This window comes from Pungitius pungitius, chromosome 17 (assembly GCF_949316345.1).
Source record: "Pungitius pungitius chromosome 17, fPunPun2.1, whole genome shotgun sequence".
Classification (NCBI taxonomy): Eukaryota; Metazoa; Chordata; class Actinopteri; order Perciformes; family Gasterosteidae; genus Pungitius; species Pungitius pungitius.
The window spans coordinates 6,079,808-6,103,382 of NC_084916.1; the positions used below are offsets into that span (position 1 = coordinate 6,079,808).

The window sequence follows — 23,575 nt, forward strand, 5'->3', positions numbered from 1 at the left end:
TCCGCCCACAGAACTGCCGCTCACTGGATGTTTTTTCTTTTTCGGACCATTCTCTGTAAACCCTAGAGATGGTTGTGCGTAAAAATCCCAGTAGATTAGCAGTTTCTGAAATACTCAGACCAGCCCTTCTGGCACCAACAATCATGCCACGTTCAAAGTCACTCAAATCACCTTTCTTCCCCATACTGATGCTCGGTTTGAACTGCACGAGATTGTCTTGACAATGTCTACATGCCTAAATGCACTGAGTTGCCGCCATGTGATTGGCTGCTTAGAAATGAAGTGTTAACGAGCAGTTGGACAGGTGTACCTAATAAAGTGGCCGGTGAGTGTATATACATACATATACACAAACAAGTAACCCCTGTATCCCATCCCTACATTTCACTCATATTCTATAAAAAACCCCTGTGCTCTTCAAGAATGCCAACAGTACCCTAACCTGTGCTCTGTCACCCATGGCCAGTACTCCTTTCAGAGAACAATCATGAATCCCTACCTCCCTCAAACTATTCCTCATAACTTCTCTTTGTGTCTCATACTCCCTACACCTCAACACTATGTGCTCTACTGACTCCTCTTCTCCACACCCGTCACACAACCCTGTCTGGTGTTTCCCTATCACTTTTAGTGTTTTATTTAGTGCACAATGACCCAGCCGTAACCTGGTCAGAACAGTTTGTTCTCTCCTATTCCCACCTCCAACCCTACTCACTTTGATGCTCTTTTGAATGTGATTGTAATGTCTCCCTTTCCCATCTATCTTGCCACATTTTATTGATATTGCCCCAGATAATACTCTTGACCTCTGCCTTGCTAACCCTAACCTTCATCTCTATGTCCCCTTTCTTAAAAGCCCTTTTTGCCACCTCATCGGCCCTCTCATTCCCGCTCACCCCAACATGTGCTGGAACCCACAGGAATTTGACCTGACCTCCCTGACTGGTTATTCTTGTGGCTGACTGAAGGACTTCGAACAGTAGGTCCTGTCGACTGGTCGACTGAAAGGACCTTATACTTGCTAGCACTGAAGATGCGTCTGAGCAAATCAATACCTTTTCCAGTCTTGCCTTTTCCACCCATCGTAGAGCAACCAGCACTGCCACCATCTCCACTGTGTAGACCCCTAGAATCAGATGTTCTCCTGTTAATTCCTATTCCTTTATCTGGTACTGCCACCCCAAACCCTGTCACTCCTGTTTCAGGTTTCTTAGCACCATCCGTATACAGTATACCTGTGTGTAATCCCTATATACTTCCCTTACATGGCACTCAAACGCAGCTACCTTATTTTTCCCTTTCTTTTGACTTCTAATAAATGCCAGTCTATATCCGGCCACGCAAGTGTCCACGGGGCCACAAAAACGTTAGCTTCTGCCGCTCCCACTAATAGTGGTACTAGACTATATCTAATTAATATGGGATCATGTTATTATTGGAATTTACATGTTGTAATTAAATGCTGCGAAGAACAAATGAATTCTGGTACACAAGAGTAGCATGATTAGATGACAATTCAAAAGCTAAATATTTTACAGAAATCGCTTTAAAGACAGATTTAAAGGTGTCTATCATGACATTACCTTTTACTGTCTTGTTGATAGGCTATTACGGCTATTGTATGAACCTATATCATAGTTTATTTTTCATCTTCACTGAATGTTCACATCATAGTCTTGTCACGGTTTGGGTCTGCTTCATGTCTCTTGTGTTCCTGGGTAACTTCACTTGCTGCCTTGTCCTGTCTTCCCCTGTGATTGTCTGCCGTGCCTGATCGTTTCCACCTGTGTCCAATCACCTGCACCTCCCTTGTGTATTTAAGCCTTGTGAGTCTCTTGTCTTGTGTGGCGTCATTACATGTCGAATGTCCATGTGTTCAAGTAAGTCTGTGTGTTCAAGTCCAGGTCCCTGTTTTTTTGTCTGTTTTGTTTTTGCCTCCTTCCTCCCCTATTTTTGACTATTAAAGTCCTTTTATTTTTCATTGACTCTGCATCTGAGTCCTCCCTCCTTGCCCTCGACCCTGCGTATTGACAAGTCTATTCTTCTCCACTGCATGTTCACTAACTCTCCTGTCATTTCAGATCCTCCCACCTCGTCACCTGATCTCCTGCACCTGGTTCACCTGTGGTGCCTCCCATCGTCAGTCACTCACTATTTAAGCCAGTCACATTCTGTTGCTCACTGCCGGATTGTCTTGTGTGTTTTACCAAGTTTTCCAGCGTATCCCGAAGTTATCCTGTTTTCCTCGATCCTGACCTTGTCTGTTCCTTGACCCCGATTTACCTGCCTGCCCCGTTTTGGATTTGTCTGCCTGTCTGTTTGCCATCCTGGTTCTGACCCTGCCTGTCCTCGTCTGTGGATTACCTGCCTGCCCCTCTGGACTTGGTACAGAGGTACTGATAGGGCACAGTGGGTGATTATTATGCTTTTGGAACATCTTATATAAATGTATCACGTGCGGCTAAGGAGTGGTACAGCACCAGCTGACTGTAACACAGGATGTTGTACACATAAGCGCGTGCATGTGAACTCTGCACCCGACACAGGTAAAATATCACTACATAGGAGTAGAAATCAATACACATGGACTCTGCACCCCTGACACAGGAGTAGATATCAATACATATGAACTCTGAACCCCTCTAGAACAGAGGAAGCCCCCGTCCCCATGTTCCACCCTGTTGTTGTGTATGTGTGATGGATGCGAATAAAAGGCTGTTGTAAAGGAAAGTTCGTCGGAAGTCGACACTGCGCACGCTGTGTGGCTGGGCTTCCCCTTTGCAAAGTGAAATATATACGACTTGTCTGTCGTTTGTTCTCACCTCTCGGTAAGGTAGCAGGAATACCTATCAGGTACAAGTAACTGTGACACCTTGATCTTTTGGGGAACCCTCTTGGATAGTTGGTGGTCAATAACCTGAACAGATTCATTCATTGTAAATCCGTCTATTGTGTAGAAGTCAACAAGCAAGCCAGATCAAAGGGGGTAGATGAAGCTTTCTTCCTTGTTGAGCTGCTTAGGCCAGGAGTGAGGACTGGAAGAGACAGACCTCTCGGGGGCAGCGAGAACAGTGTTGGATTGAAGAGGCCAAACCGCCAACCTCTCACTGACCCGAGTCGCTTTTAAAAAGTTAAACTGTAGTCTTAACCTCTCACTGCACAGAGTTGGTTCGAAAAAGAAGAATCTGTAGGATAAATCTCTTATCCCTACTCTCAGCTCAGGGCAGTGTCTGTGGCTCAACCCATCACATCTCAGGGTTGTTTCACCAATTGCACAGAACCAGTTCTTAGCAGGGTTTTACGTCCAGTAGCAACACTACAGGCCAAAACTCAGATTTGGTTTCATGCGATGGGGGGGAACACATACTGAAGTGTTTGACCAGGCTGGTGACCGACAGAAGGAGGTGCCAGGCTGTTTTTGCTGTGTATGATTCTTCCACATACTTCTGAGGTTCCTGTTTGCTAAATCAATACATTGGTAAATGTATCACTTGCCAACGTATCCTGCTTAGCTCTATTCTGCTCAGGTCTGCGCTGCTTAGCTGCTACTCTGCTCTACCCTTTATGTATTTCTCTTCCTTTTTCTCTTTTTCCCATTCCCCTTTGGGTTTTTTTGTTACGCAGTTTTTGACTTTCCTGCTTTGCAAATTTTGTTTCAAACATTTTCTTACTGATTCAAATCCCCAAACATCCCTCTGTTCCTCCCTGTCTTTCTGCGTTTAGGACCATCCTCTGCTATCATTTCTGACTTTAATGTCACGGCTCGTGAGAGGGATCCAAAAGCAAACGCCGGAACCAGGTAAAGTATGAACACAAAATGCGTATTTATTGTCTCTCTTTTCCAAACGACAATACACCGGCCTTCCGGCAATCCTCCGCACCGAACGTAGAACTGAATGTCTCTCAAGAATAACTCAAATACTCAGGCCTTCCGGCAGTGCACCGGCGTCGTCGGCGGCGTCCCGTGTCTCCCTCGTGACGTAGGAATGGAAGCCACTGAAGTCTCCGGACCCAGGAAAACGCGTGTCTGGAAGGCTGTACTCGGCAATCCCTCGGCGCCGAACCTCTGAAAGATGTCCCTCTTTAACTGCTCCCTGAAGACTTGCAGCAGCTGCCAGCGATGAGTGCACTCCTCCCAGCTGCCCTGCATCAATCTGATTAGACCACAGAAGAGAGAACAAGAGTCCCACCAGCTACCTCCTGAATTACTGTGGCTCCCCCTTGTGACCCTGTCCCGTAACCCCACAGTACCCCCCCCTCAACGGGCGCCTCCTGGCGGCCGCCCGGGCTTACCCGGATTGTCCCGATAGAACTCCCGGAATAATGTGGAGCCAAAAATCTGCCGGCGGGGCAGCCAAGCTCGTTCCTCCGGTCCATACCCCTCCCAGTCCACCAGATATTGAAACCCCCGCCCCCGACGCCGGACGTCCAGTATCCGGGAAACCCTGTGTGCTGGATGCCCCTCGATGACCAGGGGAGCCGGGGGAGCATTGGCCGGAGGGCTGAATTCGCTCTCCCCCACCGGTTTCAACAGCGAGACGTGAAACGTCGGATGTACCTTCAGGGCCGCCGGCAGGGTCAGACGAACCGCCGAAGGGTTGACGATCCGTTCGATAGGGTATGGTCCGACGTACCTTGGGTTCATCTTGCGGCCCTCCGTTGCCAGGGGGAGGTCCTTCGCGGACAACCACACCTGCTGTCCTACCCTGTACGCCGGTGCGGGGACGCGATGTCGGTCAGCCATCTTCTTGTTGATCTCCCCCGACCGGGTGATAGCTGCCCGCGCCGAGTCCCACACCTCCTGAATCCGCCGGAGATGGTCATCGACGGACGGGACTGCCACTGCTGCCTCCTGGATCTGAAACAACGGGGGCTGAAAACCGAAACAGACCATAAATGGCGACATCCCCGTAGCAGAACGTGACAGGGAATTGTGGGCATACTCCACCCACGGCAGGAACTTGCTCCATGACACCGGATGCCGCGCCGCGATGCACCGCAACGCCGACCCCAGGTCTTGATTTGCCCGCTCAGTCTGTCCGTTGGACTGTGGATGATACCCTGAAGATAAACTGGCCCTTGCCCCCACCGCCCTGCAAAACGCACCCCATACCTTAGACGCGAACTGCGGTCCTCTGTCGGATACAATGTCCATAGGGATCCCGTGAATCCGGAACACATGCAAGACCAACAGCTCGGCGGTCTCCAACGCAGAAGGCAGTTTGGTGAGGGGAACATAATGAACCGCCTTGGAAAAACGGTCCACTATGGTCAGAATGGTTGTGTTCCCGTCGGATGGAGGCAAGCCCGTAACAAAGTCCACCCCGATGTGGGACCACGGCCTGCCCGGGACAGGCAATGGTTGCAGCAGGCCCGCCGAGGCCTGATGCGAGGCCTTACCTCTGGCACATTCGGGGCACGCCGCCACAAACGCCCTCGTGTCTCGATCCAGTCCCGGCCACCAAAACCGCTGACGAATGAAGAGAGCCGTCCGTCTCGCCCCCGGATGACACGTCAGCTTCGATGAATGGCCCCACTGAAGTACCTGCGATCTGACCGTCCGTGGCACAAACAGGCGGTCCGCTGGTCCCCCCTCTGGCACCGACTCCCCCCGCTGCGCCTCCTGCACCACCGACTCGATCTCCCAAGTTGCCGCACCTACAATACACTCGGACGGAAGTATGGGCGTGGAATCCGGTGATGCCGGCGGCGGGAAGATCCTGGAAAGGGCGTCCGGCTTGCCGTTCTTGCTTCCCGGGCGATAGGACAACGTAAACTGGAAACGGCTGAGGAACAAGGCCCACCGTGCTTGTCGGGAATTCAGCCTCCGAGCTGCCTGGATGTACGCCAGATTCTTGTGATCCGTCCAAATCCAGAAAGGCTGCAGGCTACCCTCCAACCAATGCCGCCATTCCTGTAGCGCGAGGACCACTGCCAGCAGCTCCCGATTCCCGACGTCATAATTCTTCTCCGCCGGACTCAACCGTTTGGAGAAGAAAGCACATGGGTGTAACTTCTGCGTTGACGGATCTCGCTGAGACAGAACGGCCCCGACCCCTGCTTCCGACGCATCCACTTCCACCACAAACTGCCGAGCGGAATCAGGGTGCCTAAGAATAGGGGCGCTGGTGAAGAGAGACCTCAATTTACTAAACGCCCCCTGTGCTTCTGGCGTCCAGCGGAAGGATGCCTTGGTGGACGTTAGCGCGGTGAGAGGTGCGGCCACTCTACTGAAGTCCCTCACAAACCGGCGATAAAAATTTGCGAACCCCAGGAACCGCTGCAAGTCCTTCCGCGTGCCCGGGATCGGCCAGTCTGCTACCGCTCGAATCTTATCAGGATCCGGTTCCACCTGCCCCCGCGCAATCACGAACCCGAGGAAATGAACCGACGCCACGTGAAATTCGCACTTCTCGGGTTTAACGTATAGCCTGTTTTCCAAAAGTCGCCGCAGCACCAGTCGCACCTGTTGCTGGTGCTCGGTGAGGGACCGGGAGAAAATCAGGATATCGTCCAGATAAATGAAAGCGAAGCTACTGGTGATATCCCGAAACAGATTATTCATTAATGACTGGAAGACGGCCGGGGCATTTGTCAACCCAAACGGCATGACCCGATACTCGAATTGCCCCATCGGCGTGTTAAAGGCCGTCTTCCATTCATCACCTTCGCGGATACGAACCAAATGATAGGCGTTTCGGAGATCCAGCTTGGTAAAAAACTGCGCCTGAGAGAGAGGTTCGAATGACGGGTCGATTAACGGCAATGGAGTCTTATTCTTTATCGTGATTTGATTCAAGCCCCGATAGTCAATGCACGGACGCAGTGAGTGGTCCTTCTTCTCAACGAAAAAGAACCCCGCGCCTAACGGGGCGGACGAAGGACGGATGAGACCCGCGTCCAGGCACTCCCGAACGTATTTTTCCATTGCTAACCGTTCCGGGCGGGAGATGTTGAAAAGACGGCTAGTGGGCAGCGGAGCCCCCGGGAGCAAGTCTATCGCACAATCGAAAGGTCGGTGCGGTGGCAGAGTACAAGCCTTGTCCTTACTAAACACCTGCGCAAGGTCATGGTAGACTGATGGAACCGTGGATAAGTCTGGAGGAAGTGATGGTACCACTGGCGTCGCTGGTGTTCCCCCCGCAGCCCGCAGACACCGGGCATGACACCCCACGCTCCAGCCCGCGATGGCCATAGTTGTCCAATCCACCATGGGGTTATGAAGTTTTAACCACGGGAGACCCAGCACGATCGGACTCGCCGGAGACGGAATAATTAGCAACTGAATGGTTTCTGAATGGTTTCCCGATATACGGAGCGTGAGGGGGCCTGTGCGATGCGTGACCCGGCTGATCAGTCGACCATCTAGCGCGTTAACTGCCCTGGCGCCCTCGAGCGTCTCTAACGGTACTCGCAACCGGGCGGCTAGTCCCTCGTCCATAAAATTAGCATCAGAACCGGAGTCCACGAGGGCGGTGGTCGAGTGATTATGGGAATGAAACAGTAGAATGGCCGGAATGGAAATACGGGATGGGATAGTAGAGGACGCCGCGTTACTCACCAGGAGGTCCTCTCCGCCTGGTGAGGAGCCCCGTTTGGGGGACTCCGGACAGTTCCTAGCATAATGTCCCGCGCGTCCGCAATACAAACACAGTCGACGACTAAACCGCCGTTCGCGTTCGGACGGAGTCAACCGAGCCCGCCCCAACTGCATCGGCTCGCCCGCGCCTCCCGAAAACTCCCCCCGCTCGCGTTCACGTTCCTGAATGCGATTATCCATCGTAATCGCCAACGAAATAAGCTGCTCCAAAGTGGTGGTGGCGTCGCGAGAGAGCAGCTCGTCTTTCAGGGTCTCCGACAGGTTCCGCGCAAAAATGGTCCTTAGCGTGTGTTCGTTGGCACCGCTCTCGGCGGCAAGGATCCGGAACGAGATAGCAAAGTCCGCCACTGATCCAGACCCCTGCCGCAGCGACAGCAGCCTATTCAAAGCATCCTGCCCCCGCACCGGGTGGTCGAACACACGTCGCAGTTCCTCAGAAAAACCCGCGAAAGAGCTCAACGCCGAGGACTGACCCCCCCACAACGCGGTCGCCCACTGGGCCGCCCTTCCCCGAAACAAATTCATACAAAAGGCTATCTTGGCTCTGTCGGTGGTATAACTGCGGGGCTGCAGGTCGAACACGAGCTCGCAGTTCAGTAAGAAGCGGCCGCACCCCCCGGCTTCCCCTGCATACGGTTCTGGCAGTGGAACCCGCGGCTCCCGGTCGTTGGCGGCGTTGGTCGGACCCTGGTCCTCCTCTCTCCCTGGAGGATCCGGACCTCCCGATGCCGCAGCCCCCGACGTCCCAGGCCGGTCCATCCGTCGATTCAGCCTCTCCAAGGACTCCATCATCAGCACCAGCATCTGCTCGTGCCTCCCCACCATCGCTCCCTGGGCGCTGAGAGCCTCCTGCACGGATGCCGGGTTTGCTGGATCCATGTTGTCTGGCCGAGGGATTCTGTCACGGCTCGTGAGCGGGATCCAAAAGCAAACGCCGGAACCAGGTAAAGTATGAACACAAAATGCGTATTTATTGTCTCTCTTTTCCAAACGACAACTGAAATACACCGGCCTTCCGGCAATCCTCCGCACCGAACGTAGAACTGAATGTCTCTCAAGAATAACTCAAATACTCAGGCCTTCCGGCAGTGCACCGCCGTCGTCGGCGGCGGCGTCCCGTGTCTCCCTCGTGACGTAGGAATGGAAGCCACTGAAGTCTCCGGACCCAGGAAAACGCGTGTCTGGAAGGCTGTACTCGGCAATCCCTCGGCGCCGAACCTCTGAAAGATGTCCCTCTTTAACTGCTCCCTGAAGACTTGCAGCAGCTGCCAGCGATGAGTGCACTCCTCCCAGCTGCCCTGCATCAATCTGATTAGACCACAGAAGAGAGAACAAGAGTCCCACCAGCTACCTCCTGAATTACTGTGGCTCCCCCTTGTGACCCTGTCCCGTAACCCCACATTTAACCCTCACATGTATCTGTGTTAATATTGTTTAATTGAGAGAATATGTTTCAAGGTTTCTATTAAACTCCTTGATCAAATACATCAATGTTCAATAAATAACAGCTATTGTAATTTTAAGATTTTCTACCGTAACTAATTTAGTTTTAATCACCAAAGTTGATCACTTCAATTCACTTAATAAACACAATGAATTAAACACTGAATACAGACTCATTTTACAACTTCAAACCAAAATAAATTGTGGTGACCTTATAAATCTTGGTCACACTTTCATGTGATAAACCCCTCCTGCATGATTGTGGAAAAAGCGTTTATGTTGCAACGGTGAACAGGAACAAACATTCCGCATACGCAACGGCTCAGCAGTATAAAATGAGACAGGAAACCCACAGGTTTCACCTCTACAACCAGACCTCTCCACCCCTTCAATTTCTTCTCCTGATCCTCCCTGGTTCTCCACAAGACCAGACAGGTAGAAAATTCAATGGGAATCCTTCATTGACTCATTATCCAGCTATTGTTGCATAACTCTGTTTTTTTTTTCCTAAAATCCTAACATCCCATTTTCAAATGCATGTGCTAACTGGCCTCCCATGAGACTAAAATCATCTCTCAATCTGTGAAATAGTTTCTATTTAAATTTCCTCATTGGAAAATCAGGTTTGGATAAAATGTCTTCCTCGTCTCAGCAAAAACGAAATGGCAGATAAAGGTAGACACACCATACAGCCAGATGTGTGTAGAAACACACTTTTGTTTTGGGCTGTTTTTCTAACAAGCTTAGCCTGTTTAATTTAATGAACATCTTATTGCTACACTGATATTGTAGAATATTTTATGTTTTCAACTGTGTTACAACACTTTGTGTTCTGTCTTTTCTTTTATAACAGGAAAATATTGTGTCCACAAATTCAGCTTTTGATGAGAAAGAACTGGACTTGCCTGCACAGAGCCATTTTTATCATACTTCTAAAGAATGGAACTCATTTATCAAGCAGCCCACTCCCCCAAGGCCAAACCCACTTGTCATTAATCATGTCCAAAGAATTCTGACATTACCTCTGTAACTAGGTGCATGATTAGTCAAGGGTCATTTGAAAGTATTTTATGTATAGTTTTTCACCAAATTTTGGTTTAAGTAAAGAAAGAAAAATGGAACTTCTGATTTCATTCTATTGAGTGAAATTACTCTCACTCAATGTTAAATATGGTATGAAACCAAGAAGGGGGGTTATGGGGTTTTCCCCCTCACTATCCTCAAACATTTTCACAGAATCACTCTTCACATCCTCACTTTTTCTTGTAATTGGCCTTCATAAATGAGATTTGCTGTTGCATTCCCCTAAAAGGGAAGGAAAGAGCAGGCAGTTTGGACACCTGGGCTAAATACTGACAATAGACCAGATATTAGTTAATACCTATTTGAGAAGAACAAGAACTAGGCGACGCTAAAGGTTGTTTGAAAACCCCCTAGATAGTACTAGGTTAAACAGATGATCTTATGCAACCTGTTCACTGCACCGTAATACAAACAGGAATACAAAATACCGCAACTCGCTCCAGTGTGTCACAGTATGTCATAGTTCATGTGTAAGGTAAAAAACTCACTGAAGACTTACTACGCACATTATGTTGGAGGAAACGCAATGTCAAACCACAAAAAATGAAATTAGAGTGACACAAAAGAGAAATTGAGTTAAGGTTTTGCCCAAAAAATCGGGCCAACAGCGGTTCGAACGCCTGCTTCGCTAGTCTCATGTCAATGTGTCCTTGGACGAGATACTAAACCTCAATGAGTGTGAAGGCCAGAAAAGTACCATTGACCATTTACTCAGTGATTGAGTACCCGCCTCTGTTATTAAGTACCTCCGTCGACCCCGGACATATAGGGAGGCTGTGACGTTTTTAATTGATTAGACAACAGACAATGTTGATGTTGGCCTTGGATCAGTTGAAAGGGTATGTTTATGAAAAATGACACAGCTACCCTACAAGGTACAGTTACCTTGCACACGTTGGGGCGACTGTGAGTGAGTGGAGAGCACAGTTGTCCGACAATCAGAGGTTCATCGGTTCAATACCAGGGCCCTGTTCCTCGTACATGGCTAACGGAGTTAATGATAATTTGATGACTGATAATTTTCAGGATAAGATTACATAGATCAGGCTTTTCGGTTTTCACAAGTTTGGCAAAATCACCATAGCAACACATCCAAAAACATGAACCTACTTCGGCGCAGGTTCATTTGAGCTGCTGGATTAGCTCGACAACCCACCGGAAATAAGGGTAGCTTTCTTTCTCATTGATGAAGGAACAATATCAGTTAGATTAATGTTTTATAGAGAGAGAGTTCTCCGAGATGACAAAGATCCGTTACAACATCACTTCCTGTACGAGTGCTATCAATGCTGCCAACGGGAATCGTTTATTTACAAGAAAACCTTCTTACGCCGTAAAGTTACATCAACACCACACGCTGCAGCGGAGCATCGACTGTCTCTCAAACTGTCTCACAGAGGTCTTTCATACTGTACATGTTTGTACAGAACATTTGGAAAGCGGCTGCATGTCGCGCTCTTCGTAAAGTTCTGTTCATTTATTCGCCGCTTCATAAACTTCTGGATGTTGCATGCTTCACTGCTTCAATATATTGATTTTCTGATGAGTAATACATAACTTAACGTCTGAAATACTTTGTAGCCCTTGCAGTGTGTGTGTGTGTGGAGTGGGGGGGGGGGGGTGTCAGGTTTTGCCATGATTATTTGATTGTGTATAGCACAAAATCCCAAATTTGCCTCAAAGCTTTACAACAGAAATTATTAAAATATACAGATTATGGTCTTGAATGCCTTAATGATCTTCTCCTGCTCGTCTTCCTTTGAGTTTATTTAATGTTGTTCTGTTGAAAAATCCAGGTTTTGGTGATCGACTCTTCCGCCTTCTAACATCAGACGTGCACACGCAATTATCCTGATGATTGACATCTGTTAAATTGAGCTGGATAATGGGACATTTGATCGACTTAGATGAACCACGTATGAGGAACAGGGCCTTGGACTTGCTAACCCCTAACTCAATGTGTCTTCGGGCTAAACACTCAACCCCACATTGCTCCTGTACTGTTTGAATGCTGCTTACTGATGGAAGGATGCTACTATATATGGTAGCTCCTGTCATCAGTGTGAATGGGTGTGATTAAGTGAATGAAATATTAAAGTGCTTTGAGGGGCTAGGAAACCAAACCAAATGTTATACAATATATATAATGGGTGGTTCCCATTATGAAAAAAATTAAGAATTTATCTAACCCTATCCAATAAAAATAGCCAAATAACGGCAAATCAGGTTCATGCGCACACGTAAATTAAACATCCGTGAACAAAAGTCTGTCTCGTGTGAGATATTTGCTCCCTTGCGGAACGTGAACTTCATTGCTCGCACTCGAAGGTGTTTTCTTTTGGAAAAAAGATCGAAAAGATATTTGCCGGCCAACAGATTCAAACCTCCTCACATGGCAGCCATCTTGGTACGGGGAGCTCACCCACCATAACATTGTGTTGATAGTGATACATGTACTTTTTACCGTAACCATAACTTGCTAAATTTTCAACCAATTTTTAAATGGTTTGGTTTGTTATGAACGTCAAGGATGTAGCTATGACACTGCATACATACTATGAATAATTATGTTATGTTCTAAAAAATAGATTAATGTTCTAAAATGGGTACACGTTTTCCCTTTACAAATATACATCAAGAAATGCCCCACCCTGCACAGAGATGTATTTATGACACTGCATACTTGAATAATTATAATAATAACCATGAGTATGTAGTGTCATAACTACATCTCTGATGTTTATAACAAACCAAATCAAATCGGTTGAAAATTGAGCAAGTTATTATTATTTACTACCAACACAATGTTATGGGTGAGTGAGCTTGAATTTTGACATTGATTTGCCGCCATAAATAACCCTACAAAGAATCACTGATGTGATGAAATTGTTTTGTGTGAGCCAATGTGTACTTATTGGGCAGAAACTCTCTTCTTACCAGCATAGACCAAATGTTTGAGATGAGCTGAATATCTAATATATAATCATGTTCTGATTTTATTAATGAGGAAGCTTGGCACTCAGTACCTTAAGCCGCTTCAAAAAGTGAAAAGTCTGACCCCCATGACAGCGTCACAAAGTTGATTGGAGATCATGTTGTATGACCAGAAGGCCCAAGCTTTCACTTTGACCAGTTTTAAATGTAGAGGAATTCAAAACTTTAAGATTTGCTTATACATTATTGCTATACTAAGAAGGTGTGTTTACAGGCTAATTGTGGATGAGTACAAATGTTGTCATTACAATGTGGTGGCAGACATGCAAGGGCCCACACAGCTACTGATCTTTGGTGAGGATCCAGACTTGGAATTTCCGTCAAGCAATCATTTGTTATCCAAGTAACAAGATGAGGTACAGGTATTCTGGGATGTTGTCATTGCACCATGTTAATCTAAAAGACTAAGCAAGGATTCACTTTCAGGTAATCAGACATATTTATCATATTGCATCTTCAATTCCAATGTAATGTTTTTTATTTTGATAGTTCTTCTGGGCCCTATGTTGCAATTGCTCTATTTATAAGTTTAAGGAAGTGACACAAAGCATAGTAGACATGTCAGGTGCAGTTAATTTGTATGTAAATTGTCTGCAACTTCTGGCTTGTTAATTGGTAAATACAGACGTTTTTTTTTGCAATAACTGAATGATGTTTCTGTTACTTGCCACCCCTCATTTCAACTAATTTCCCATATGTCCGACATAGAGATGAACTGTAAAGCACAACATGTCATTTTTAGTTTTCAGAGAAAGTGACATGTTGTTCTTCTGCAGTTTCTGTATTTTGCTTTGAAGGTATATTGGTAGACTGTTAGTGTAAAGCTGTTTAAGACAACAAGGTGTCAAAATGAATATCCATGTGTGTGTGTGGGTTCGGTTTGTGCACTGAAGTGTGAAATGTGGTTGTGTTGTATGTGCTCATGGGATAACACAGTCATAACGATGTTTTGTGTGTAGGAGTGTGTGGTTTGTATGATTCTCCATGTGTGTGGGTCTCTCTTCCTCATAAAATCTCCATTCACTCACACTGAGTGACATCACTGGAGTTTCCCAGGAGGCAACTGGTTTAAAAAGAGCCACTCGTTGAGCAACAGCAGAATGAAAAAGACGGTTCTCCATACTGCTTTGAAGAGCTCAACTTTACTTGACGTGATAACAGGAAGTTATTTAAAACAATGCAAGGGAAATGCAAGGTTCTAGTCGACGCAACTGACCACACTGTCAGGAGGGAAACCATGCGAGTCAACCCGAGCTCCAAACAAACCACCGCCCTGCTGGTGTTCATACTCTGCCTCGCGGCTGCTGCTTCTGTTGTCCTTCTCTTCTCCAGACATGCCAAGGTGAGAACACAGGTCTTACACTAATATCTGAATTATTGGAGAGACTGATGTCTCTTACTGCCCGACTCACCTGAACCCAGCCATTCTGTAAAAGTATCTCTATCCTTCTCTTCATGAAACAGGTCCAAGGACAAGATGAAGACAATTTTGGTGAGAACGGTGACTCAAATGGAGTTTATGACTTTTGTAGAGACTTATTTTAGAATTGAAAAGCAGAGCTGTCGTGGGGTTATATGTTTTGTAAACCTCTGTCTTAACTTCCTTACAGGTAATCGTCACACATTACGGCAGATGGCAAATGTGAGAGCAGCCATTCATTTATATGGTAAATATAAGCAATCAATTCACTATCAAATAATGCTATTCCGTTTGATACTTATTATCAGAGCGAGTGGGAAAATTGAATGCAGATATATTTTCAAATATATGTTTTTCAGATAGTTTGATTTAGTACTCCTTCAAGGCTTTTTCATTTAGCTCCAGGGCCTCTTCAGGAAGTTCTTGGGAATTAACTTCCATTTAATTATCAAGGATAACATTTTTTTGAATCCCCTTCTCCCTGATGTTTGTCTCAATAGTCAGTTATTTTCTCAATATTTGTCTCTCAATTCTCTTCAACAGGATACTACAACTCTTCTGTGAAATCCTCAGCGGAATGGAAGAATAAGGTGGACCAGTCCCATTCTCAAGGAGGGCTAGAACTCAAGAACAACCAAATTGTCATTCCTCAAAATGGCCTCTACTTTGTTTACAGCCAAGCGTCCTTCCGGGTCAATTGCAGCAGCAGGGATGCCGATGACGCCAGTTCGCAGCCAATTGTGCACGTGAGTCACACTGTGAAGCGCTGGTCCAAGTCATTAGGGGATAAGGACTGGACCATCCTGCACTCCATCCGCAGTGTATGCCAAATGAAAGCCAGCATAAATTCAGGTGAAGAGGAGAACTGGTTCTCATCTGTTTACATGGGAGCTGTGTTCAACCTGATGAAAGGGGACAGACTAAAGACCGTGATGGAAGAGAAGATGCTGCAGGGCTTGGAGGACGAGTCAGGGAAGACATTCTTTGGTGTCTTTGCTTTGTGAGGACAGCTGACTGAAATGTAGAAGGCTCCACTTTGAGGCCACACTGACTGAATGCACAAAGGTTCACACTGCATGGATCAGCCCTGTACAACTTTTACATTACATATATATACGTATATGTATGTATAATATATATATATATATATATATATATATATATATATATATATATTATACATACATAGGTCTATAATGTCATGTACTCACCTTGGTGTTGATACCTTTTGACGCGCTGTCAATTGTACAGATTTACTACAACTGCTTCGTATATATATTTTGTTTCACTACAAGCTGACAAAAGAGGATGTTCTTATATAACTTTTGATAACATTTAGATATTTATTTATTTATGTTTTCAATATTTGGGTTGGATTATAAATGTTATTTAATTGATTATTTATTAAACTGTTGTTTAACAGGTTAAGCTGTTTGTCACTGAATAAGTATAGTGATGTTTTCAAATAACACCATTCTGTCTGCAGTGCTGTGAAAACATTTGAATAAAAAACTACTACGCATGCAAGTTAATTTTTAGAACTAGCTGAATGCAGGGTCTGCTGCCGTGGGTGGGGGAAAGTCGAGGGGAGGGGGGCGGGGGGTTATTATTTGCTGCCGCTAAGGAGAGTTTAGAACAGGGGTCCCCAAACTTGTTCCTGTGAGGGCCAGATAACTTTTCCCTTCTCTGGAGGGGGCCGGTGTCAGAAAAAGTGTGACGATTGCAGTGGGTGCCTAAATGTAAACATTTATTGTTTTCCAGAAAGCCACATCCGGCCCGTGGGCCTTAGTTTGGGGACCACTGGTTTAGAACATGACATAAGGGAAGTTTACAGGGGAGTTTAGAACATGACGTATAACAAACTGTAAAAAATAGTACAAACTAAATAACAATATTCAATAACATGGTCACATACTTACTGCATTTGAGGACTAGGATGTATATTGTCCAGTACACCTGCAATATTCACCGGAGGTTTAGATGAGTTCAGGAGCAATGGAAAAAACGATTAATGGCATGAGGTACGTCTTCTCTAGTTTCTTAAATGACAGAACATTACCTGCAAGTTATATGAGGAGGTAGTAAATTCCACTCCCCTGTGTCACCCGGATCGTGGTCTAGCCCACTTTCGATCAAAGTGGGCAGTATGTGGCCCAAACCTTTCGATTTTTTTTGCTTTGCCAATCTTTCAGCTAGAAACACCATTTAAACTGTGAAACAAGTCTAAACTATTTCATAAAATAGATAGATTTGTTGTAATCTATTCTACATTTTTCATTCATTAGTTTTTGGGTCAGTTTCTGATTTTTACATTAGTGTGTATTGCGTTTCTTACAGTGGAGACCGAGGATCTAGAGCGAGTCAGGATCTGGTAAAAAAAATGGCACTTGTGCCCTCACGACCACAAGGTACACATATTTAAGAACCTGAGAGACATGTAAACCACATGCAGGCGTCCTGTAGAGTCAGTAGTGTCTCTAAAAATCGCGTTTGTGGTGGCGGGCGTGGTTCCAGCTCGGTTGCAGGGGGGAGAGAGGGGGAGTGGCTCGGGGAACAGTGCCAGGTGAGAACGATTGATTGATGATGTGTGTGCCCTCCCTACTTAAAAGGCAGTAAGGCGGGCGAGCGAGGGGGAGAGTACGAGCGAGCTGGAAGCCAACGCGTTTTATGGAGCAGTGTCATGCAAATAAAAACATATTAAAAACTCGCCACCCTGGTGTGAAGTGCCTCTGTCCGGAGCCCGACCAACCCACATACCGTACAGCGTTATTTTTTGGATACCCTTAATAGTTTTGTGCCAGAAGACATTTGTTTGCGGTGTGGATTCGGTGTAAATCACGGTCTCTCTCTGCCCTTTGAGCTCGTTAGTAATCGCAGCTGATCCTTATTTGCTGATTAGCGCAGTCTGACAGGACCTGAAGGTATTCAGGTCTTACAGAACAAAAACAGCTGATTAGTTGAGTCACATGACGCAGCTATGCTTTCTGTCAACAGAGATCTTACCCTCTTCCTCGCTTTGTCCCCCCCTCTTTCCGGTTTTCTCTCTCTTTTTCTCCCCCCCAATCCCATAATTTCAAAACAAACCCCACATGGAGGAAATTCTTACTTAATGTTGGATGAGGCCTATCAATTAATAACTTCTTAGTTTGAATAACAAATATCTTGTAACTTCTATAACTGATTCAGCTACTACCATTACTAATGCTACTAGTATTTTAACTGCTATTAATACTAAAAAGGCGCTTATTACGATACAGTTTTTTAAATTCCTATTGAGCTTCTGCTATGTACACTCACCTAAAGGATTATTAGGAACACCATACTGATACTGTGTTTGACCCCCTTTCGCCTTCAGAACGGCCTTAATTCTATGTGGCATTGATTCAACAAGGTGCTGAAAGCATTCTTTAGAAATGTTGGCCCATATTGATAGGATAGCATCTTGCAGTTGATGGAGATTTCTGGGATGCACATCCAGTACACGAAGCTCCCGTTCCACCACATCCCAAATATGCTCTATTGGGTTGAGATCTGGTGACTGTGGGGGCCATTTTAGTACAGTGAACTCATTGTCATGTTCAAGAAACCAATTTGAAATGATTCAAGCTTTGTGACATGGTGCATTATCCTGCTGGAAGTAGCCATGAGAGGATGGGTACACGGTGGCCATAAAGGGATGGACATGGTCAGAAACAATGCTCAGGTTGGCCGTGGCATTTAAACGATGCCCAATTGGCACTAAGGGGCCTAAAGTGTGCCAAGAAAACGTCCCCCACACCATTACACCATCAGCCTGCCCAGTGGTAACAAGGCATGATGGATACATGTTCTCATTCGGTTTACGCCAAATTCTGACTCTACCATCTGAATGTCTCAACACAAATTGACTTATCAGACCAGGCAACATTTTTCCAGTCTTCAACTGTCCAATTTTGGTGAGCTCTTGCAAATTGTAGCCTCTTTTTACGATTTGTAGTGGAGATGATGTGTTGTGGCTTCACTTTGCTGCATACCTCGGTTGTAACGAGTGGTTATTTAAGTCAAAGTTGCTCTTCTATCAGCTTGAATCAGTCGGCCCATTCTCCTCTGACCTCTAGCATCCACAAGGCATTTTCACGCACACGACTGCCGCATGTTTTTCCCTTTTCACACCATTCTTTGTAAACCCTAGAAATGGTTGTGTGTGAAAATCTCAGTAACTGAGCAAATTGTGAGATACTCAGACCGGCCTGTCTGGCACCAACAACCATGCCACGCTCAAAATTACTTAAATCACATTTCTTACCCATTCTGACATTCAGTTTGGAGTTCAGGAGATTGTCTTCACCAGGACCACAACCCTAAATGCATTGAAGCAACTGCCATGTGATGTGGTTTATTAGATAATTGCATAATGAGAAATTGAACAGGTGTTCCTAATCATCCTTTAGGTGAGTGTATGTTTTCTGCCGTGTATGTATTTTCAGCAATTCTTTGTATTTCATTTAAGCTTTTCTCATCCATTATTTTCAGCAAATCTATTAAAAAGCTTCTCCCATTTCTGTATTTTCAGCAAATCATTTAATGTTTTTAAATTAATTTCCATATTTATTTGCAATTCTTTCAAATTCCTTTCAGCAATCTCTGTATTTTTACCAATTTTCTGTAATTAATTTCAGCTTTTAGCATTCCAACACATTTTCAGCAACAAATGCATTTTCTAGTTGTTGGAATGTGTTAAAGCATTCCAAAAATTGTTCTTCAAATCTTTATTGTTGGAATGCGTGGACGCAATCCAAGGAATGTTCTTTGAATCTCTGTCAACATCTTCTATTTCTTCCGTGGCACGTTTCAACTCCTTCACACTTTCAGCTGGGTGACTGTCCGGAGTAAGCACTTGTATACCCGGGGCCTGAGCGGGCGACATTGAGTCTTATCTTAAACTGCTGGCTAAGGATAAACGTAAATACAGTAAGATTGTAATTCATGTCGGCGGTAATGACTCCCGGTTACGCCACTCGGAAGTCACAGTGGAATCGGTGTGTACATACGCTAAAACAATGTCGGACACCGTAGTTTTCTCTGGCCCCCTCCCAAACTTGATCAGTGACGACATGTATAGCCACATGTCGTCATTCCGCCGCTGGTTGTCGAGGTGGTGCCCAGTAAATAATGTGGGCTTCGTTGATCACTGGAAAACGTTTTGGGGAGTGCCTGGTCTGATTAGGAGGGACGGCGCTCAACTCATTTCTAAGAACCTGACCCAGTTTCTTAATGGACTTAATCCATGACCCAGAGTTCAGACCAGGAAGCAGAGTCGCAGGTCTTACACACTTCTCTGCGCTTCCTTCCGAGCAGTCACTCAGCGTAATTAACTCTATAGAAACTGTTTCTGCCCCACGGACACCGTTATTTAAGTTAAAGGTAAACAACCGAGGAGTTATATTTAATAACTTAATCAAAGTTAAATGTAACAATACAACAGTGCAACAAACTAGGAGAATTAAAGGGGGACTTTTGGATATTAGATCTCTGTGCTCTAAAGCTGTTTTAGTAAATGAACTAATATCTGACAACCATGTTGATATTTTCTGTCTTACTGAAACATGGCTATCGGATGGGGAGTACTTTAGTTTAAACGAAGCGACTCCTCCAAGTCATGTTAATACTCATATCCCCCGAGGCACAGGCCGAGGGGGTGGAGTGGCAGCTATTTATGACTCCTTTTAATAAACCTTAAACCTAAACTGGATTATAACTCATTTGGCAGCCTTGGTACTTCATTTCTCTCTTTGCTGGAACCAATTGGTTTCTGTCAGACTGTAAATAAACCAACTCATTGTTTTAACCACACGCTCGACTTGGTTCTTGTATATGGTATTGTGATAGAAAACTTAAAAATCTCTCCACAGAACCCTCTCCTGTCGGACCATTGTCTGATAACCTTCGAATTTCTACTGCCAGAATCTCTTCCTCCTACCAAGGGTTTCTACAGTCGATGTTTATCGGATACCGCTGTAGCCTCATTTAAAGAAGCCATTCCCTCTGCTCTAAGTTCAGTGTCCTGTCTCAACACATCAGAAGACTCCTGTGAAAACTTCAGTCCGTCACAAATCGACCATCTTGTCAATAGTGCCACAGGCTCTTTGAGAATGGCACTGGACAGTATTGCTCCCCTCAAAAGAAGAATGGCAACAAGAAGGAAGTTCGCCCCTTGGTATAACTCTCAAACCCGGAACTTGAGCGGTTATGGCGTTCAACCAAATCAGAAGGATCTAGGCTAACTTGGCAAGACAGCGTTAAAACATATAAGAAGGCTCTCCGTAACGCAAGAGCATCTTATTACTCATCATTAATTGAGAAAAATAAAAACCACTCCAGGTTTCTCTTCAGCGCTGTCGAGCCGTGTATTCCTGTGGACCTCAGTAGTAACGACTTTATGAACTTCTTCAATAATAAGATTCTGACTATCAAAGAGAAAATTGATGGTCTCCTGCCCCCAAACGGAGCCGACCCGTCCTCTGATGTAGGATCCTTGGATGCAGCCGTGGGCCCTGATACCTACTTGAATGGTTTCTCTTCCATTAACCTTGATCAACTGACTTCTACAATTTTGAAATCTAACTCTTCCACTTGTCTCCTGGATCCGATTCCAACTAAACTGCTTAAGGAAGTCTTTCCGTTAATTAGCACATCCCTACTGGATATTATGAATCTGTCTTTGTTGACAGGACATGTACCACAGTCCTTCAAGGTAGCTGTAATTAAACCTCTTCTGAATAAACCTACCCTAGCTCCAGAGGTGTTGGCTAACTACAGACCCATCTCTAATCTTCCCTTCCTCGCTAAGATCCTGGAGAAATCTGTCGCGAATCAATTATGTGACTTTCTACAAAACAATGCTTTGTTCGAGGATTTACAGTCAGGATTTCGAGTGCATCATAGCACAGAAACGGCACTGGTGAAAATTACAAATGATCTTCTACTTGCATCGGACCAAGGACTTGTCTCTTTTCTTGTATTGCTCGACCTCAGTGCTGCATTTGACACCATCGATCACCGTATCCTGCTGCAGTGACTGGAACACTTGATTGGCATCAAAGGAACTGCACTCAGCTGGTTTAAATCTTTTTTATCGGATCGATCCCAGTTTGTGTTTGTGAACGGTGAACCATCGAGGACCACCAATGTTGGTCACGGAGTTCCACAAGGTTCTGTGCTTGGACCGATTTTATTTACCCTGTACATGCTTCCTTTGGGCGACGTTATCAGAAAAAAACGCATAAACTTCCATTGTTATGCAGACGATACTCAACTGCATCTATGGATCAAGCCAGAAGACACCAACCAACTTGTTAGACTTCAGGATTGTCTTGGAGACATCAAAACTTGGATGACCTGCAACTTCCTGATGTTAAACTCGGAAAAAACGGAAGTTATCATGACAGGCCCAGAGCGCCTTCGAAGTCAGCTGTCACGTGATACAGTCTCTATGGATGGAATTGCTCTGGTATCCAACAGCACCGTTAGAAATCTTGGAGTTCTCTTCGACCAGGATATGTCCTTCAACTCTCATAAAAAAGACTTCAAGGACTGCCTTTTTTCATCTACGTAATATATCGAAAATCAGGAACTTCCGGTCTCAAAGTGATGCAGAAAAACTAGTTCATGCATTTGTTACTTCTAGACTGGATTACTGTAATTCTTTGTTATCAGGCTGCTCTTGTAAATCGCTTAAACCTCTCCAGCTGATTCAGAATGCTGCAGCACGTGTATTAACAAGAAGTAAGAAATGGGATCATATAACTCCTGTATTAACTTCTCTGCACTGGCTTCCTGTTAAATCAAGAATAGAATTTAAGGTACTTCTCCTCACCTACAAGGCACTTGCTGGTGAGGCACCGTCTTATCTTAAAGTGCTTGTTGCTCCGTAGAGGCTGGGCTACTTGTGGTTCCTAGAGTTTTAAAAAGTAGGATGGGGGCTAGAGCCTTCAGTTATCAAGCTCCTCTTTTGTGGAACCAGCTTCCACTTTCAGTCCGGGGGGCAGACTCGGTCAGTTCATTTAAGATAAAGCTTAAAACGTTCCTCTTTGATTTTGCTTATAGTTAGGGCTGGCTCAGGTTAGCCTGGACCAGCCCTTAGCTAAGCTGCTCTAGGCTTAAGACTGCCGGGGGACTTCTTAGGACACACCGAGCCCCTCTCTCACTCTCTCCTTCCACAATCATCCATGTTTTATTAATGTACATCACTAATTAAGCTTCTTTCCGGGAGTTTTTTGTGCTTTCTCGCCTGGCAGGTCTCCGTGGATCATAGTTTCGTGCGGACCCCGGTTCTGACTCCTGGCATGGCTCTGCTGACACCTGCTGCTGCCATCGTCATTACTTTAAATGTGATTCATATTACTGTCATCATAAACCAACATCTTTCTGCTCTCCCTCCCCACAGAAGCCTCTGTGGATGGTGGTTCGACCTGATGGTGGTTGTCCCTGCAGTGGTCCTGCCATACACCTGTTCTGCTACTTGCAATTACTTGTATCATTTCTGTTAGAGAAATTTAATGTATTGTACATCTTTTACATTGTTGATTCTGTACACATGACATCCATTGCAGTCTGTCCATCCCGGGAGAGGGATCCCTCCTCTGACGTTCTCCCTAAGGTTTCTTCCCTTTTTATCCCCATTGAAGGGTTTTTTCATATTTTGGGACAGAGGATGTTGCATGTGTACAGACTGTAAAGCCCTCTGAGGCAAATTTGTAATTTGCGATTTTGGGCTATACAAAATAAAATGAATTGAATTGAATTAACCTTTTTTACATGGTTTTCCAATAGAGTTCATTTAACAAATCCTACTGTTAGGGTTCAGAAGGCCCCTCGAGGGAGATCACACCATGATGATTCAAAAGAGTCACCTGGCTCGAATTCTAAAAATCAAAAGTATTAAGGAATATAATTTACAAACAGTAAAGTGATGTATTTCGCAAAATAGAGGTCAAAGGTGACTTATCAAAGCGGCTGCAGGAAAATTCTAACAGTTCTTCTCCCAGTTTGGTCTT

General features: G+C 45.3%; 1 protein-coding gene and 1 long non-coding RNA gene across 2 annotated transcripts; one reads left to right on the top strand and one right to left on the bottom strand.

The window, feature by feature from the left end:
- Positions 1–1,777: 1,777 nt before the first annotated feature.
- LOC134107173 (uncharacterized) lies at positions 1,778–10,120 on the bottom strand. Its single transcript, XR_009942659.1, has 2 exons — positions 9,001–10,120; positions 1,778–3,748 (listed from the first exon to the last, which is right to left on the bottom strand). It is a non-coding gene; the product is annotated as an uncharacterized LOC134107173 (long non-coding RNA).
- Positions 10,121–11,773: 1,653 nt separating this feature from the next.
- On the top strand, positions 11,774–15,692 carry tnfa (tumor necrosis factor a (TNF superfamily, member 2)). The gene is made up of 4 exons (XM_037473527.2): positions 11,774–14,462; positions 14,585–14,612; positions 14,731–14,787; positions 15,084–15,692. Exons 1-4 carry the CDS (start codon positions 14,298–14,300, stop codon positions 15,542–15,544), a joined length of 711 nt encoding a protein of 236 aa, XP_037329424.1. The 5' UTR covers positions 11,774–14,297; the 3' UTR covers positions 15,545–15,692.
- The last annotated feature ends 7,883 nt before the right edge of the window (positions 15,693–23,575 follow it).

What these genes read in the sequence shown, in the direction of transcription:
- tnfa (XM_037473527.2), top strand. Translation starts at nt 14,298, where the DNA reads ATGCAAGGGAAATGCAAGGTTCTAGTCGACGCAACTGACCACACTGTC. An exon ending in TCTTCTCCAGACATGCCAAG is followed by an intron (nt 14,463 to 14,584) that starts GTGAGAACACAG and finishes TTCATGAAACAG; the next exon opens with GTCCAAGGACAAGATGAAGA. An exon ending in AGCAGCCATTCATTTATATG is followed by an intron (nt 14,788 to 15,083) that starts GTAAATATAAGC and finishes TCTCTTCAACAG; the next exon opens with GATACTACAACTCTTCTGTG.